Source organism: Empidonax traillii, unplaced genomic scaffold (assembly GCF_003031625.1).
Source record: "Empidonax traillii isolate 1590-97213 ecotype Southwest subspecies unplaced genomic scaffold, ASM303162v1 scaffold31:size1920502, whole genome shotgun sequence".
Classification (NCBI taxonomy): Eukaryota; Metazoa; Chordata; class Aves; order Passeriformes; family Tyrannidae; genus Empidonax; species Empidonax traillii.
Window position 1 is genome coordinate 922921 of NW_020955224.1, and position 16932 is coordinate 939852.

General features: G+C 42.5%; 1 protein-coding gene across 1 annotated transcript in view; it reads left to right on the top strand.

Moving 5' to 3' along the window:
• The first annotated feature begins 4884 nt into the window (after positions 1-4884).
• Positions 4885-16932, top strand: part of LIN9 (lin-9 DREAM MuvB core complex component) — a 39541-nt gene continuing 27493 nt past the window's right edge. The window contains exons 1-3 of the mRNA XM_027911375.1: positions 4885-4963; positions 14607-14639; positions 15679-15773. Of these exons, the coding sequence (XP_027767176.1) occupies positions 4885-4963; positions 14607-14639; positions 15679-15773 (207 nt within the window). The remainder of the gene's footprint in view (positions 4964-14606; positions 14640-15678; positions 15774-16932) is intronic.

The following is a 16932-nucleotide window of genomic DNA, read 5'->3' on the forward strand; positions in this document are numbered from 1 at the left end:
CTCAGTTATGCAGCACAAGCAAGTACATCCCAAGCTGTCTCCAACCTTGCAAGTATGGCAGGGGAAGATACAGAGGGACAGGACTTTCTGAAGAGGCAGCAGGTGCCCTTTGGGGTCTGTAGGAGAACCCTGCTATGGCTGTCCTGCAGTGAAATCTTAGTGTGAATTCACACACTGCTTCTCCTGCCAGTTTGTCCAACCACAGAGTAGGATCTGCTCTCCTGAAAGCAGGCACTGGTGCTGCTGGAACCAGCATACAAGGAAGGAGCCTGTCCCCAGGGCCAGGCTGAGAAGAGCAGCGTTAGTAACAACCACTGAAGGCATTGCTTTTGGAGTACATATACTGAGTGGAGCTGGATGAGTGGGTAGTCCCATTTCTGTCAAAAGCACTTGAAGGAGTTGTCAAGACATTAGGTCCCATTACATTCCTCTTCTTTTTTTCAGGGAAGGCATGTTTTAAGGAATGGCTTCTGATCTAAATATTAAACTACCAAAAGCAGCAATTTATAAATATTTAAGCTTTTTATCAGTATTTAGCATGGCTGGAGGATCTGTTGTACAGTGGCTCACAAACATTAAGATAGTCCATGCAGTTTATATGAATGCAGTTAATTGAAGGAAGCCAACCTAGGCTTACTGATTAGTAGTCAGTGTAAATTCTTGGTGACTTGCCTGAGCTCATGCAGGAAAGAAGATTCTGAGAAAAAAAAAGAGCATAAGTCACCCAGCCTGGTATTTTAGTCATAAACTAATTACATTCTGCCCTCACCCCCCTTCGGTTTTGAATTAGAGAGAAGTGGGGGAAAAAAACCCTAACAAATAATTTCGATATGAAAAAGACCTCTGGAAACGTCAAACTTTCTCAATACCATAAAGAGTTGTACTCATGTTCTTAAATGAGGCATGTAGTTTGTAACTACAGAGGTTTCTGCTTCAGCTTTCTTTCTGGAAGACTGTTACAGACCTCCCTCTATGAATTCTGGGGACATAATGACATAATTGTCTACTGAAGTGCTATTGTAGCCAATTTATATCCCACTCAGTGTTTTGTTTAATTTGCTTTTATATATGTGGTGAGGCCCCTAACTTACTCCATTATACTCACACTCCTTCTGTTATGCCCACAGAAAAATAGTCTCCAGTGTTGTGGAGTACATGCATCTGAACAAGAGCTTGCGTGTGCTTTTACTTTTAAATTAATGCCAGGCTGCTTCTCCAGAAATGGTCATTTTGGAGATGCAGCAGCACCGATGAGAAGAAATGCAGATGCCACGGTGAGTCGCTGTGATGAGTTTCATTTGTTCCAGTGTGAAAGTACCTTGCAGACCTGTAGGTATCGTGGGTCCCTTCCACAGAAAGTGAGATACACAGGTACAGTCTGAAGGCAAGACGGAATGGCTTCCCAACAACCAAATGGGGAAATTACTGCTTCCCCCGCCCCCTCGTCTAATTTCATGATTAATGCAGCAGGACTCAGACTCCACAAGAAGGTGCCTCAGTGACTAAAAAGCACACTCTTCTGCCAGCTGTCTGCGCTGTTCTTACTACTGCCAGGGCTTGCCTAGGGCAGATGAGAAAAATTACACCCTAGTATATGTCTCCTGACCCCAGGATGCAGCACTACCTGCTCTGTGCTGACTAGACTTTGAATGCATTGGTTAGTAGGTGATGTAACCCATGTCTTAATATCATCTACAGCAATTAAGGGGAAATCGGAGTGTGGAAGTGCTTTCTGCAGCATTTTGGCGCACGCCATTAGGAGCAGTTGTCCAACATAACCCATGGTGAAAGCAAATGGCATCAGTGAAGCCAGTTTAAAGATCTCCCTCCAGCTGTGCTAAGCAGGTGAGTCAGCAGCACCTAATGGCAGGTTGTTGGCAATGGGCTCAGGTGGTTTTGGTCACCCTGCCTGTTTGTAAGAAGAGTTGTGTCATTTCCACGTCATCCAAGTGCAAACCACAAATTTGCCAGGATGGTAGAAGGCTGCACTGAAAACATGGTGTATTTGTGTGCACACTGTCAAATGGCCCTGGTGGGGCTTTGTCCAAAAGGGTCGCGTTTGTGGGACTTTAAAACGGCATGCACGTGAAAAATTAAAAACCAGAACATAGAGATACTGCAGCATTTATAAAAGGCCAAGACATAAAAGGTCCTTTATAGCAGGAATCATAATACAGTGTTGGTTGTTGCCCTTTCAGCACAGTAAATGGCAATAGCTTCTGTTAAATATTTTCCAAATGCAGCTGTTGGAATGAAATGGAGTAATACCCAACATCATGCTGTTGAAAGCTGAATTCTACCATCACACCTGGTAATTTTAAGCTGATCAGCAGGAGGTATTTGGGGCAAGGGGAAATCTCCCTTAGCTTTTTAATCTGTTTTCTGGCTTTATCACCATCTACAAAGATGCTCTGAAAGGCATTGGGTTTTTTGGTTTCCTTTTTCCTTTCCCTTTTAGAAATTCAGGCTCTTGAGAACTGTTGCAAAATGTGATTGTGTTGTAGAAAACTTTCCATCCCTCCCCTGAAAGTCCCTTGCCTCAATGAAATCTGTAGCATCAGGGTGGCGCTGGGCAACGCTGCCTTCAGCCCAGCCAGACCTGATGACAAGGTTTACAAAGCACAGCAGTAAAAACCTTGCTGGTGATCAAGTGTCTTCTGTCAACTGTGGAAGTCTCAGTGTCGCCACTCCTGGCTGAGCATTAACATACAACCCTTGGAACAAGGCAAGCATAGCTGAAATACAGAAAAATATTACTGTTGTTAACATGTTATTGTTTAGCTGAACCTGGAAGGTCTGATCCATGTCAGGTCTTTTGGGTGGTGGAGGTGTTTTATTAAAGGGGAAAACTGTACAGGGTTTAATGTTTTGAGGTTTTTTGTGTTTGAAATAGAACAGATTATTTTTGTTGCTTTTTGTTACTATTTTCATTATTTTATGCTTACACTGCTTTGCATCTGTCTGGTGTAGTAGCTTTCTTTTGAGCTGTGCAGTATGTAAAGCTCTCATTGAAGTGTCTTAAGCCCTTTGGCGGCTAAGGGAAGGGAAGGCTGTTTTAACAGCTTTTCAGAATGACCTGAAAAAGGGGCTGAAATGCAAGCTAGGCTTTGTCTTTTCTTTTTTTTGTCTTTTCTTTTTTTTTTTAGCTCTGCTACAATGTACATGGAAAGCCCAGGGGAAATTTTTAAAGGATTTTACTAAATCTGTTTCTTCGCTTAGAAACTCACATTTTCCCTCTTGAGCACAACAGCTTTTATTTATTTATGTATTTAAAGTTGTTTAGTAACATGACCTATATCCTGCCCCTCTCAACCTGCCAGAGTGAGTTTGTTAGCAAATTAAAAACACAAATTAAACTCTATTCCTTGTCCCAAGATATAAATTTTTTTATGTTTTGTAGAATATTTGGTTTCACTTAGGTGCTTTTAAAGAGGTGCAAACAGGCGTAGCATCCATTTTACATTACACCATTGTGCTGTTGGCAATATGTTTAAGATGTGACAGAGACTTAGCCTTGACACTAAGTTGTACCGTTAATTTATTTTGAAGCTCAATTTGCATTTTCATATATTTTTTAAAAAAGGAAATTTGTTTGGTATAAGTAATAATAGGTACTATTGTCAAAGCCCAACACATCTGAAGAATCTGGTCCATTTAAGGCACTTGTGGTTCATGATAGTATCTCCATGTTTATATTTCTTGATGGATAAGCTTTAAAATTCACTCTGGTGCAGAGATCTAAGGAGGCTGCACAAAAAAACCCATTACTACTGCTCAAAGGAAGCTTTCAGGGGTGAGATAAGAAGGCAGGCCAAGACCAGGAGCTTGTTGGGCAACAGCCACCCACGCTCAGGGGTTTGTTGGCTTTCCCTGGCACTGGGTGAGAACAAGTGAGACCTTGACCTTCAGGCCTTGGGCTCAGTGAGCGTTTCAGCTGCCTCCCAGGAGGAAGAGCGACATAGACCGTGACAGCGGGGCCAGGGCTGGCTGTGCTGGGTTTGTTATCCCTTACTCCACCCAGAGCCTCAACTTTGCAGTCGTTTATGAAAAGCAGAGGCAAGGAAAATAGGCATAGTTCAGCAAAAGGTTATTAATGAAGGAAGATGGATATAACACAGGGACTGCTTAAAGATCTGTAGATAATATGGCTACTTTGGGGTGACCCTTCATGACAGCCTACCTCCCCCCACTCCCTAAACTGCCAGTCACCCATTCCCCTTCATCCTTCATCATAAAATGAACATGGAATTGTAGGTGCAAGTCCAGAGGAGGGCCACAAGAAAGTTGGTGCTGTTCAGTCTGGAGAAGAGAAGGTTGTGTGAAGACCTCGTAGCAGCCTTGCAGGGGGGCCTAAAGGGAAGCTGGAGAGATTCGTCAGAAACTCCAGTGACAGAACAATGAGTAATGGTTATAAACTGAAAGGGGAAATTTAGATTAGATATTAGGAAGAAATTATTTACTGTGAGGGTGGCGAGACACACTAGCACAAGTTACCCAGAGAAGTTGTTCCTGGAAACGTTCAAGCCAGAAATCCGGTCTAGCGGATGGTGCCCCTCTTTGCCCAGGGCAGGAGGGGCTGGGGTCAGGTGATCCTTAAGGTCCGTTCCAACTCCTTAACTACGCTGGTCCCGCCAGGCTCCAGGCGGCCCGGGGGCGACGGGGGGGCGGGGGGGGATAAAAGCACGGTTCCTGTGACAAGCGCTGTGCTCCTTTCCCCTCTTACCCCCGTCCTCTCCCCTCTCCTGCCCGCCGAGCACCGCCGGGATGGGGCCGCGGGACGAGTAGGACCCACCGCCCCTTCCCCTCACACCGCCCGCCCCGCCTCGCCCCGCTCCGCTCCGCGCGCGCGCCCGTCGTGCGCCCGGCCCCGTCTCCTCCCCCAGAATGCCCCGCGCCAGGCAGCCTTTGAAAAAGCGGCGCGGCTCGTTCAAGATGGCGGAGCTGGATCAGCTGCCCGACGAGAGTAAGTAGGGACCGGAGCCCCCGCTCCCGCCGCCCCCGCGCCCCGCCGGGACGCCCGCGCCGCGCCCCCGCCGCCCGACCGCCCTCGTCCTGTCCTCCCTCCCTCCCTTCGCGGGCGCCGTGCGAGGCCGGAGCCCGAGCCTCTCCCTGGCAACCGGGCCGGCCCGGCCCCCCTGCCGCCGCCGCCGCCGCCCCTCCCGGGCGAGGCCCCGGCCCGGGCGGCGGGCGGGGAGCTCCGTCCCGAGGGTGCGACCCCCGCTGCCCCCGGGGGTGCCGGGGCTTGGCCTCCCGCCCCGCCCGGGCGGCACCTGCCGGGCGTGCGGGGCGGGCAGCGGGAGCCGGGCGGGGCGCGGTGACAGCCCGCCCTGCCCGCGGGGGTCGGGGCACTGTGGGGGAAGGGGCGTCCTGCCCCGGGGAGGGGGTGAGCAGCCCCCTGCCCCTGCTGTCGCCCTCGGGGGCAAGGAGGGCTCGTGTGTTCATAGTCCGTGCTGGGCACAGTGCGAGCGGCTCCGCGGGCCGGGGGGTCAGGGCGTGCGTCTGGGGGTCACCGATAAATGCGCAGGGAAGAGCTCGGAGAGCCTGTGTTGTGTGTCAGCCCGTGAAAGCTGGCTGTATAGGAAGACAGTTTGTAGACATTTGTTTTCATACGTGCAGGTCTGTACATCCGCACCTCGAGTGCTGTGTCTAGTTCTGGGCCCCTCAATTCAGGAAGGATATGGAGGTGCTGGAGCAGGTCCAGAGAAGGGCAGCAAAGCTGGTGAAGCTATGAGGAGCTGCTGAGAGAGCTGGGGGTGTTTAGCCTGGAGAAGAGGAGGCTCAGGGGAGTCATTGTTCTCTCCAACTACCTGAAAGGTGGCAAGGTGGGGGTCGATCTCTTCTCCCAGGTAGCCAGCGACAGGATGGAGAGGACACAGTCACAAGCTGTGCAAGGGGAGGTTTAGGTTGGACACTACGAGAAATTTCTTCACTGAAGGGGTGATTGGACACTGCAGTGGGCTGCCCAGGAAGGTGATGGAGTCACCGTCTCTGAAGATGTATAAGGAAATACTGGACTTGGTACTTGGTGCCATGGTCTAGTTGACATGGTGATGTTCAGTCATAGGTTGAACTCGATAGTCTCAGAGGTGTTTTCCAACCTAATTTATTCTGTCACCTCCATAGGGTTTGTGTGGATGTTGTTTTCAATGAGCATGAGGATTAAATAAAAACTTAGTGTAGGTGAAAACCACATGTGTTGCTGCGTATATGAATTCATGCACAAGGCACTTAAGTGTTACAGAAGAGGAAATCATTTACTGTAAAATGTGTATATGCGCTACCTTGACATGTGCTCTTACAAACTGTCAACTCATGCCAAGCTAAAACTAGGGCATTTGTAGCTTCAATAACTGCACACAACAGGGTAGACAAATTTTTGGTGATGCTATTCTGTGGATCACCATGCAAGTTCATGAACATACCGACTTTATTCATATCCAAAGATCCTCAGAGGGAGGTGACTCAGAGTGGAAATCTCACTTCTGGCTACTCGGTGCGTGTCTTTCTTACACCTCCAACAACTGTCAGGAATAAAATTGGTTAGTGTGCCCATGTGGCTGGTGTCATTGTGTTAACAGATGTATGAAGGATCATCATAAATTAAGGATAGAACTGACACTCTCAACTTAGTGTAAATGTGGTACAGCATACAAGTCAAGGGCCAGTTGACAAGACCACAGTTAGCAGCAGTTTGTTGATTATTGAATGAAGTTTCCTTCTTTACTAGAATGAACAGTGTTTAAGTTACTGTTCCACCCGTTTTCCATTGTGCGTTTCAAGAAGTTAACATAAAGTATGAAAAATAACTTTTTTGTCTCTGCCACCTTTATATTGTCTACAGTGGCACCAGGAAGATTTGACAGGTCTGTTGCTTCACCTGTAGTAGATCCTGTAATAGTGTGACTCAGTTTCCCTTAGGATTGGGCTGTACCGGAGAGCCTTGCCAGCAGTATCACTGGTACAGTCTCTGCTCAGCAGGTGAAGCAGACAGTGTGTGCATTTGTGAATATAATAAGCTTCTGTTGTGTTGACTTGACCCTAAGGTTTGTATTTACCTAAGTTTGGTGCAAATAGGGGATGTTTTCTGTCAGATAGGGAGCTTCATGTTTTCTGTAGTGTTGTGAGCTGCTAGAAATGTGAAAGTTTCAAAGAATGTTTGCATCATGCTTCCAGTCCTATTCTATCCAGTTTTAGTGATGTGGATGTTTTCAAATTACACTATTGCCACACCTACTTCTTTCATTTCCAGTCCTATTCTTAAAATGAGGATGTAAACTTAGTCCTGACTGATTTAACACTAACTTCAATCTGCACCTTAATTTATTTGGGATAGTAACAGTAAGCATTGCAAAATTGGTTTTGAAATCTTCTATGGTGGTGTAAAAATAAGTTCCTAAAAAAGTTAGAATAGTTCATGGCTAACAGACTTTCAGATTTATGTATCATACCTGTGAATTTTCTCCAGCATAGTTTATAGTAGACCATAACTGAGTTTTCACGTAAAAGGAATTATGAGTAAACACAGTGTACTCAGCGACAAGAAAACTGAAATTTCTCTGTTATGGTGAGAACCACGCAGTTTCACTTTCAGATTGGATATCTGAGGAAGTGGAATTTGTCCCAGAGTATTTTAATAGCACCTACTTGCCCTCTTGTTAGGTTCTGTAATGCAGCTGGGCGATGACTATTCCTTAACCGAGGAAGGAGATGAATGTAATGCTCATAGTTGTCTCTGCCAGACTGCAGAGGTGATGGGTGTTGAAGTGTTCAACTTTTACTGTTGTCCCATTCTTCTCTAAAGCTGATATTCTGACCTTTTGAAATGGTAAGAGGCACACTGCCAAGTTCACGCTGGCAGCCTAAAAAATGAAGATGGCAGTACATATTTTTATATGTGTATCTTGTAGTTGAGGCCTTTTCTTAGCAGGGCTGCCAAGGAGGAGGGATGTAGTAACTCAGGATGCAACAGAGTGCTGTGAAGAAAGAACAAATCTGTGGCAAATCCTCTACCTGAAAAATTCCACAATATTAAAAGCCTCAATTGCAGGAGTACTTCCAATACTAGTAACTGGGTTCATATTTTGAAGACAAAATTTGATTCTGCAGACTCTTGGGTGGGTGCCCAACGAGTGACTAATTTTAGTCAATGTGTTTTTTTTCCCCCCCTCATCTTATCTCCTGGTAACTTTTCAGCGGAGGTAAATGGTGGGCAGCCTTACTGCTGCAAACCAGATGGCTTTTTCTCTCTGTGTCAGAAGAGGGAAACAGTTGATTGTCTTGGAGTGTACATAATGTTGCCCCGTCTCTTGCTCCTCATAATAGCAATCTTATTTGTGGATTACTTGGTTATAAAGTTCATGCAGTGGAGCTGTGGTAGGGCTCTGATAAAGCAGATGTGACTGGAAGATTGTCCTGGTCCCAATGGAGGCAGAGCTCTGCAGACACAGCACAGGCAAAGCTGCGTCGTGGTGTGTTCTTTGGCACGAGCTGGTACGAGGGAGGAGGATGCCTGAAATCGGCTCTGTAAAAGCGAGGGTGAGCTGCCATTTTTGACAGAAGTGAAAGGATTCTTAGCCAGCTCAGGGATCAGGAGCACGGGGCCAGCAGTGAACCACCAGAGCACGGTGTGTCTGCGCTGCATGTGGGCAAGCACCAATGATTGGCGGGTGAATCGGAGGAAGGAGCCAGACTGCAGAGGTGATGGGTGTCAAAGTGTTCAACTTTTGCAGTACAAATACTGCAAACAGTAGGATATTGCCAAATACCATGTATTGCTAAGACATTACTGTTTCTAGGGGTTTGTGTTTTAGGAGAGAAGGGAAGGGGGATGAGGATCTTTTTGTGTGGCCTTTTATCCCATGGGCAGGGGCTGCAGCGTAAGACCGGCACTTCATGCAAAAGTTGTTGTCTTTACCCCCAGCACAGTGTTATGCTGTGGTTCACACCCTGCCCCTACATAACCAGGTGCTCTGGCTACATTCTGATGCATTCCTGGATAGCGGCAGGAAGGATATGGCACACCCTCTTGCCGCTTTGGTTTTCCAGTCCCAAGGGGCCATGAGCCTAGCACTGCTGTGCTCTGGATGTTTGAGGCAAAACGTCAGCAGAACTGTGTGAGATCACAGCATCTGGGAGAAGGCTCCAGGTTAGTTTTGTGGCTCCTGTATAGCACCCACAACTAATACTTTACAGGATTATTTGTGCTGCATACCTTTAAAATTGTATGTTACCGTGGTATCAGCGTATTGTCCCTTATGAGAACACTGTTTCAAAAAGAGGGCTTTGGTATCATCGTTATTGTCTGCACAAGTCCTGTAGAAGGGTTTGTGTGGCTGAAAAATTTACTTCCATCCAGTTGTTAAATCAGGATTTGGAAATACACGTCAGTTTATTAGTGGAGTCATAACATGAGGGAAATACTGACTCATGCTTGAAACAAAAAGTTATTATTCATTTATTTACCTCTTCAACAAACACAAAGTTTCAGGGAAGCTTTAAAAGCTCCCCAAAGCCCTTTTTCCCTCTGATGTGTGCTTTTTGTTTTCTAAGTTTTCCCTAATAAGCTATCCTTGTAGTGCCCAATCATTTGAGATGCTTCCTCTTTTGAAATAGTTTGTGCTGTGCTTGTAGATGAATGATCTCTTGGAGGGTTAATGACTCAGTCTATAATAAAGGCTCATGTTTTTCCCTTCTTCTCTGTGAGTTTCCTCTGTCACACCATTTTTAGTGCTGTCAGTGTAGTTTAATTACATAGGTTTTTGAGGTAGTCATGCAACCAGCGATAAAATAACTGCTCACCTGTGCAAATTTAGACAAAGTAGCGTAATGATCTGGAGAGGAAAGACTTTATATTATGTAATTGCTTATCGGGATCCTAGAATTTTCTGTATTGATTTAGATATGCCCCTTTGTCCCCACACATTAGTAAAATCAGTAGCTATGGAACATCCCTGTGGCTACTTGTAACATTTATTATCAAAATTGTAATAATTGTTACAAGTTCCTTATTAAAAAATATGAAAACGTTTTCAAAAATGTAATATGTTTGTCTGTGTTCCTGTTTAGATTTTAAGATCAGCAGTTGAGAAGCCGTATTTAAGCTGCTTTGCTTCATGGTAGTACTGAAAATATAAATCAGGGCATGTGCAACTGCCCATATTGAATTGTGGTTTAACTCCTCTGTTGTTCAGTTATGGTGTTTTCAAATGAACAGCAGTAGGTACTTGCTTTTAAACTTAAACCTGACTTTAATCTTTTAAAAAGGTAAAAGCTTTTGTGCTTTTCTTCTGTGTCTCAAAGCCTTTGTCCACATCAGAAATACGTTTTGGAGGGCAAAATATCAGAGATCCGGTTAAAATCTGTTCATAAGGCTTCTAGAGCAGTTAGAGGAGGGGTTTTTTAAGTTCTCTTCATTGCAACGCTCTGTTTGTCCTCCCCTGTGCTGGGAGAAGGAGGCTGGGGCTGGAGGAAGGATTCGTGGTGACTGTGTGTGTGCTCGGAGGGAGCGGCGGTTCAGGACTGGAGGAGCTGTCCATCCTCAGGAACCCACGCTGGCTGCTGCCCATTGGTTTCTGACTAGCCAAGTGTGAAAACAGGGCCCTAATCACATGAGACCTGGCAAAGCTGGGATTATTTTAATGTTGATTTTTCTTTTTTGTCCAATTTGGTTTTACGTGGACTTCCTGAAAAACGCTTCTTGCAAGCGTTATAAAAAACATAAATATACCTGTTCCTGACTCTTACTTACTGATGAGCTTCCTGTTATCATACTATTTAATACCTCATAATCTAGCACAGTTATTTTTATTGCACCACATCTGTGGTGCACATATTTTACAGACTCGTTGGGGGGTTTATAATGGCCAGGAAAGGCCATTATAATCATCTTAGATTCTTCATTAAGCATGCTACGATACTCGTTTGGAATTTCTGTACACCAGTTCTATGCTTCCTTTTGAGCTATAGTTTTCTCTTAAAAAATATATGTGGACTTGGTGTTTAGGATTTTGAATTATAGGGAGCTCAAAATGCCCTTTCTTGGTGTAGTTAAGTAAAATCTGTTAAACTTTGCATTCATTGCTAACCTGAACTTACCCAGTGTAATTTTTTTAAAAAATAAGTCTAGTTGTGCCTTTCGTGTAGGGTGTAGAGCTGTCTGAATTATCTTCTTTGTGGATACTTGTGATCAGTGCCAGTCTTGACCTTCTTTAGAAAGAACAAGGTTAGAGTGTCTTAACTTTCTTGCAAAAAAGCATGTTTTTAGATCTTGGAATTTTTTTCTTAGATCTCTTCTGAATCCTTTCCTAATTTTTCACTTAGTCAAGTGTGAATACTGTATTCAGGTAATTAATTTTCTAACAACATAGGCCAAGCAATACTCAGTAGGGTACTGAGACAAGACTAAGCCAATTGTACAGTTTGCACTGGCACAGTGTGTCAATGTAGCCTACTGAAAACAGGCCTTCAAATTCCCGAGCCACTTCCGTGCTGAGCTGGCCGTACTTCCTCCCTACGTTGAGGGGTTTTTTACTCTCAGTATTATGAAAGTCACCTCCAAGATTGTTTGAACCAGGAGGAGCTGGAAGTAGATTTTGGTTGTAATACCCTTAAGTGATTCATAGGCCTGATTTCTTCCTTTCCACCCATTTGTTTTTCAAAGTGTTTCTGGAAATGAAATATGTGTCACTGTCATAATAGGTATTTACATTCAAGTGTGTGTGTATGTATTCTAATTTAATCTCTGTTTATAATTAAAATGCAGGTTAAAAAGGCTGCCTGTGATTATATATTTGTTATTCAGAACAGGAGTATACATGACTACTGGCATTTAATGTGAGACTGAGATATTATAAATGTAATCTTTATTTTAACTAAAATATTGGATAGTTTTAATAAACATAATAAACTGCATCACTTCACAATTTTTATAGTTTCTGAAATGCTTCTATCTGTATTAAGTATTTTTTTTTATTGTAACACAGTATTGCTTAGATTACCATCCTACTTGCTGGTTTTGTGGCCCTGGTAGTATGTACAGTACTACCAAACTAAATGGAAAAAGTAGGGAGATGTACTGTATTCCAAGCCTTTCAGGTAAAATTAAGCTTCTGGACCTCCCCATTGTCATTTTGATGTCCTAGATGTATCCTAAAGCTTTAAGCTACAGAAGTGTTGATGTTAATTTTCTGCACCTTCTTACATTAAAATAGCTTAGTTTAACTTTTGAACTTCCGTAGATCAGGAATTTCTTATTTGGACACTTGTATTCCTAAATAGATATGCCCTGGTTACATTACTTTAATTGCAGGTTAAGTGAAAACAGATGAGCAGCCCTGTTCTAGCATGTCTTTTGATGTCTGTTGAAGATTAACTATCGCATGTGGAAAACTCCTTGGCAACTAAAGCTGTTTTGGAGTGGTAATCTTGTAAAGCTATAAGGTGGCACATAACCTTCTGTGTTATCACCTCTTCACATATTGTTTCAGATGCCAGGGGTCTCATGCCCTGCTCTGCTGGCCCATCATCAGCCTCACAGGTGAAGCATCTGAGGGTTAGCAAAGCATCTTAGGCACTTCAGCTGTGAGATTGACACCACCCCCAAATAAAGCTTTGCTGCCTGTTGCTAAGGTTTTTCTTTTGCATTGTTGACACCCTGAACTGAATTGATTGAACTTGATTCACATGAGGAAGATAGTGAGAAAAAGAGGGAAATGACTGTATGTTTGGTCTTACAAATATAGTGCCTAAGATCTTTCAGAGTAGTGATCTGTTCTGGAAAGGCAGCGTTTCCTTCATTTGACAGTCCTGATGACCCTACTCCTGCCTCTTCATCCCCAATGGCATGTACTTTTCCCATGTTCTTAAACTGCATATAATTAGTTATCTCTGCACACATTTCCCACCATCCCCTATATAAATTTGGGGGACACAGTTCTTTACTGTTATTACTGTTACAGTTCAGGGCTGTTTATTCTTGGTTGATAGCAGAGTACCCATGTGCAAGCATGGTGTACAGTACTGGATTTTTAGCAGGAAATTAAATTATTAAATTAATGATACCTTTAACATACAGCTTAGTTTCAAGAGCTGAATTCACTGTGAATCAGATTACCATAGAAGCATGTTCCTATACTTGTGGCTGATAGGTCTCCAGCCCAACAAATGTGATACATCAGAAAAGAAATGTGCAAGAAGGGCAACAGTATAGCCCAAGTGTGTCACCTTCATTTTGAGGTATTACCTAGAGATATGAACATCTTGGGAGATACTTAGATGGAGGCCCTTTAAACCACCAGGGAGTCAAAACTAGTTCCATTTCATATCTTAAACTCTTCTTAATCTTTAAAAAAAAAAAAAAAAAAGAAAAGAAACTTTCTTTCTTTTTTCAGTTGAAGTTTGCTCTGTGGTTTGTTTTTTTTTAACATGTGGCATAATAAGGTAGCAGCAAACAAAATACTATGATGAAGAAATAAGGAATCTAGGGGTTATTTTTTGCTGTTGCTGCTCCTGTATTCTCTTTAACAGTCCGGCCCAACCCAAAATGCTCAGTTCTCCAGAAAGGGACAATATTTCTTCTTTTGACTCTGTGATTTTCTCTGGAAAGGATCCTCTAAGAGGCAGGTATCTCTGGCACTGTGAGGTTAGGAGCTAGATAAAGGGCAGCCACAAGAAAAGGAATTTCTGGACCTTTGAAGTCAGAAAGTTCTTGGAACAGCAGTTTCAAAGAGAAGCTGAAAGAGGGAGTGGACAAAGTGAGAAGAAAAAATGTTTGCCATACTGAAACATAACAGGAAAGGTAAAGTTGACTTGAGGGAAAAGTGTGACTCAGCACTGTCATGCAGAAATATCTTTCCCCTCTGCTAATGCAACTGTTTCAAACAGCTCGTTCTTAGAGAGAGATTTGAAAATTCCAGGGCGTGAATGGTCAGTGTAGTCAGGCCCAGGTTTGTTTTTCCTGTCCCAGAAGCTTTGCAGAGGTCCTACAGATGCAGTGCAAGGGGAACAGTGAAATTCTGATGTATTTATTGCACCATATGAACACTTTGAGCAAACTAGTGATCCTGTCTGCATTTATGAGATCTGAATCTGCTGCTTTTCTGAATAAAGTAGTACCACCAGGGGGCAACTAACTATCCATCTTCCTCCTTCTTAGCATAAACTACTCCTTTTGTGGAAATTTTGGGCATTGAAGAACTTTGAATTGGTAGAAATAATTAAAAAAGAAAAGTGTTCATTAGTTTCCTTGTCAGCTGTAAAATATCTTTGCAACTTCTACAAACAAGCAGCCAAATGAAGGTATGTAGTGTGGACATAAAACTTGTTCAGAATTTACTGTGTTAAATATAAGTGCTTAACATCCAAAGTTTTCTTGATGTGAAACTAAAGAAAAAAACAAACCATTAATATACTTTCAAGATTTATTGATAATAAACGTATAATGCTGTACTTAGTGCCATGGAAGGTGCACTGGGTTCACTTTCACAGCTGTGAAAGATATATTAAATTCCACTTTCTGCCTAAGATTTAATTAAGAATGAGTAGACTCTGCATAGGTTGTATGGCTTGAAAGAGCTGATAATTTACATTGACTTCTTGATATATTGCAGGTTCTTCAGCAAAAGCACTTGTGAGCTTGAAAGGTAAGAAATTAATGTGTTATTTACTTGTACCCAATCTGACTTTCGGGTGTACTTCATTTCTGCATTCACAAAGTGCGAGAAAATGCCCCGAAGAAAGTTTTTTGTTGAAATACAATTTGGTTTACTGCAGATATTTGTTAGTTCTCTAGGCTAATACTCCTTGGCAGTTAAAACTACATGTGTTGTGGTGTATTTAGACACCGCTTTTCTGGATGCAATTCCTGAAATGTGGTTTTTTCTTTATAAGTACTGCCAAGGTGTCAGGTTTGATGAGAAGATTGGGATAATCTTTCCTCTCTTGAGGACGAGATGCGGGAAGGATTCTTAGCAAGACCTGTACATGTGACAGAATTTACATTAGGAAGGCATTTCACAATTTCACTGTGTTCTTTGTCAGCAAGTTGTGGGCTAAATCAAAAATCTGCTGCTGCTTATATTTTTTTCTTTGAAATTGTCTTCAGGAGCATTTATACAAATTTTGAATACTTATAGTTTGCCCAATAATAGAAGCTTCTTTATGTTTTACAAGGCTTCTGTTGCATAAGGAAGAAGGTGTGGTCTGTTGAATATGGTGTAACTAATGTAGGTTTGTTGCAATAAAATTTGTTTTACTTGTTGGTCTGCAACCACTTCATACATTTCTAGAACCAGAGGGTGACTAGGTCTTGTAGAGCTTTCCCTGCTGCAGGTTTGTTACAGCCACAATACAGCTGTCTAAATGTGTGTCAACCTGACAGTGGAAGTAACTGATTCCAGCAAAGGAAGTTTCAAGAAAACTAAACATAGTCACAAGTAAAAAATGTTTTGTTCATGTTTCTCCTTTTACTGAAAACCTCCTTCAAATTTTTTTTTTAATTATTGTTCAGAACAGTTAAATGAAAATATTGAAATCTAAAATCCATTTGTAATTGAATTCAAAGATGTTGCAAGTAAGAAAAGAATATTTTATTAGTGAATGTTGTACTAGCTTTTGGATAGTGGCTTATGTTGAAACTTACACATGTATACATATATTAATGACATACTTTCTTCACAACAGAGGGAAGCTTATCAAGTTCGTGGAATGAAAAGTACAATTCTCTGCAGAAAACACACATTTGGAAAAGCAAGAATGCTGGTTCTGCAGTGGAAATGGTAAGAAGTAAAAATAGACGGCTTCAGAATTAGTAAGATACCATAATGGAGTGAATGAAATCATAGGATTGCAAAATTTGGCTGAGATTTTTAGTTTTGTAATGCCCAAGTGTTAAACTATGTCCTTCACAAGCACTCTGCACAGTTTGAATATGAGAGACAAACATATTTTATAAATGAATAATTGAACAAATTAAATTGCTGACCTTGTTTAAGATAGCTTGTAATAATTTTCTCTGTATTTTTTGTAAAGCAAGTGCTGTGTGAAGTATTTGTACTGTGTCTACCACCTTGAGCTTAGGAATCACCAATTCTGATCAACTATTTTTGCATCTCAATAAATATCTCACTTCTAATTACGGCTGAGAACTGACACGGAAAGGAAGGAGAAACATCATGATGCACTTCCATCATTGTGCCTTCTGGGGAGCAGATTTTAATAAAGGTAGAGGAATGTCAGTGAGGTGTGAGGTGTTCTCAGAAGTCTCATAGGAGGCCTTACATTAAAGAACAGCCTTGGGGTGAGGGTATTAAATGAGCCTGCAGCTTCCAAGGACATGTCTGGTGTTTGGGTTGACAGTTTTCTTCTCTCATCTTGTAATATTTTGAAATATTCTTATCCTAGTATATCACAGTCAAGCTTTTCTTGACTATTCTCAACCTCCTCTACCTTAGAAAATTATGTGATTTTGGTTTGGTTTTGCCACCAGCTTTATTGCACCTGGTTTGTCTACATGTGTAACACTGCGTGCTTGCTTTATTGCACTCTGGAGAGTATATGGAATATCATCTCAATTGCTGCTCAGATCATTCTCAACACTCCCGGTATCACCTTCTACTACAGTATTTGAGACCAACTTGCCAACTCTCACCTGGTTTTTATTGAAATTATTTTTTTTAGCTATTTGTTTATTTAAAGGGAAACATTATATTTGAAAACTATCATGCTTGCCTGCTCTGCACCTAATCAAAATATCTGAGTAGCATCTAGTAGTGCATTAAGTGATGTGACTAACATCTGTTGTATGTAGTTTGTTCTGTAATCTTCTCCCTGGTATGTATTTTGGTGGGATTCACACAGATAGATATATGCACACGTGTTGCTATGTGTTTGTGCTAGAGAACATAAGACGTACAAAGTGCAGTTCCAGAAGAGGTC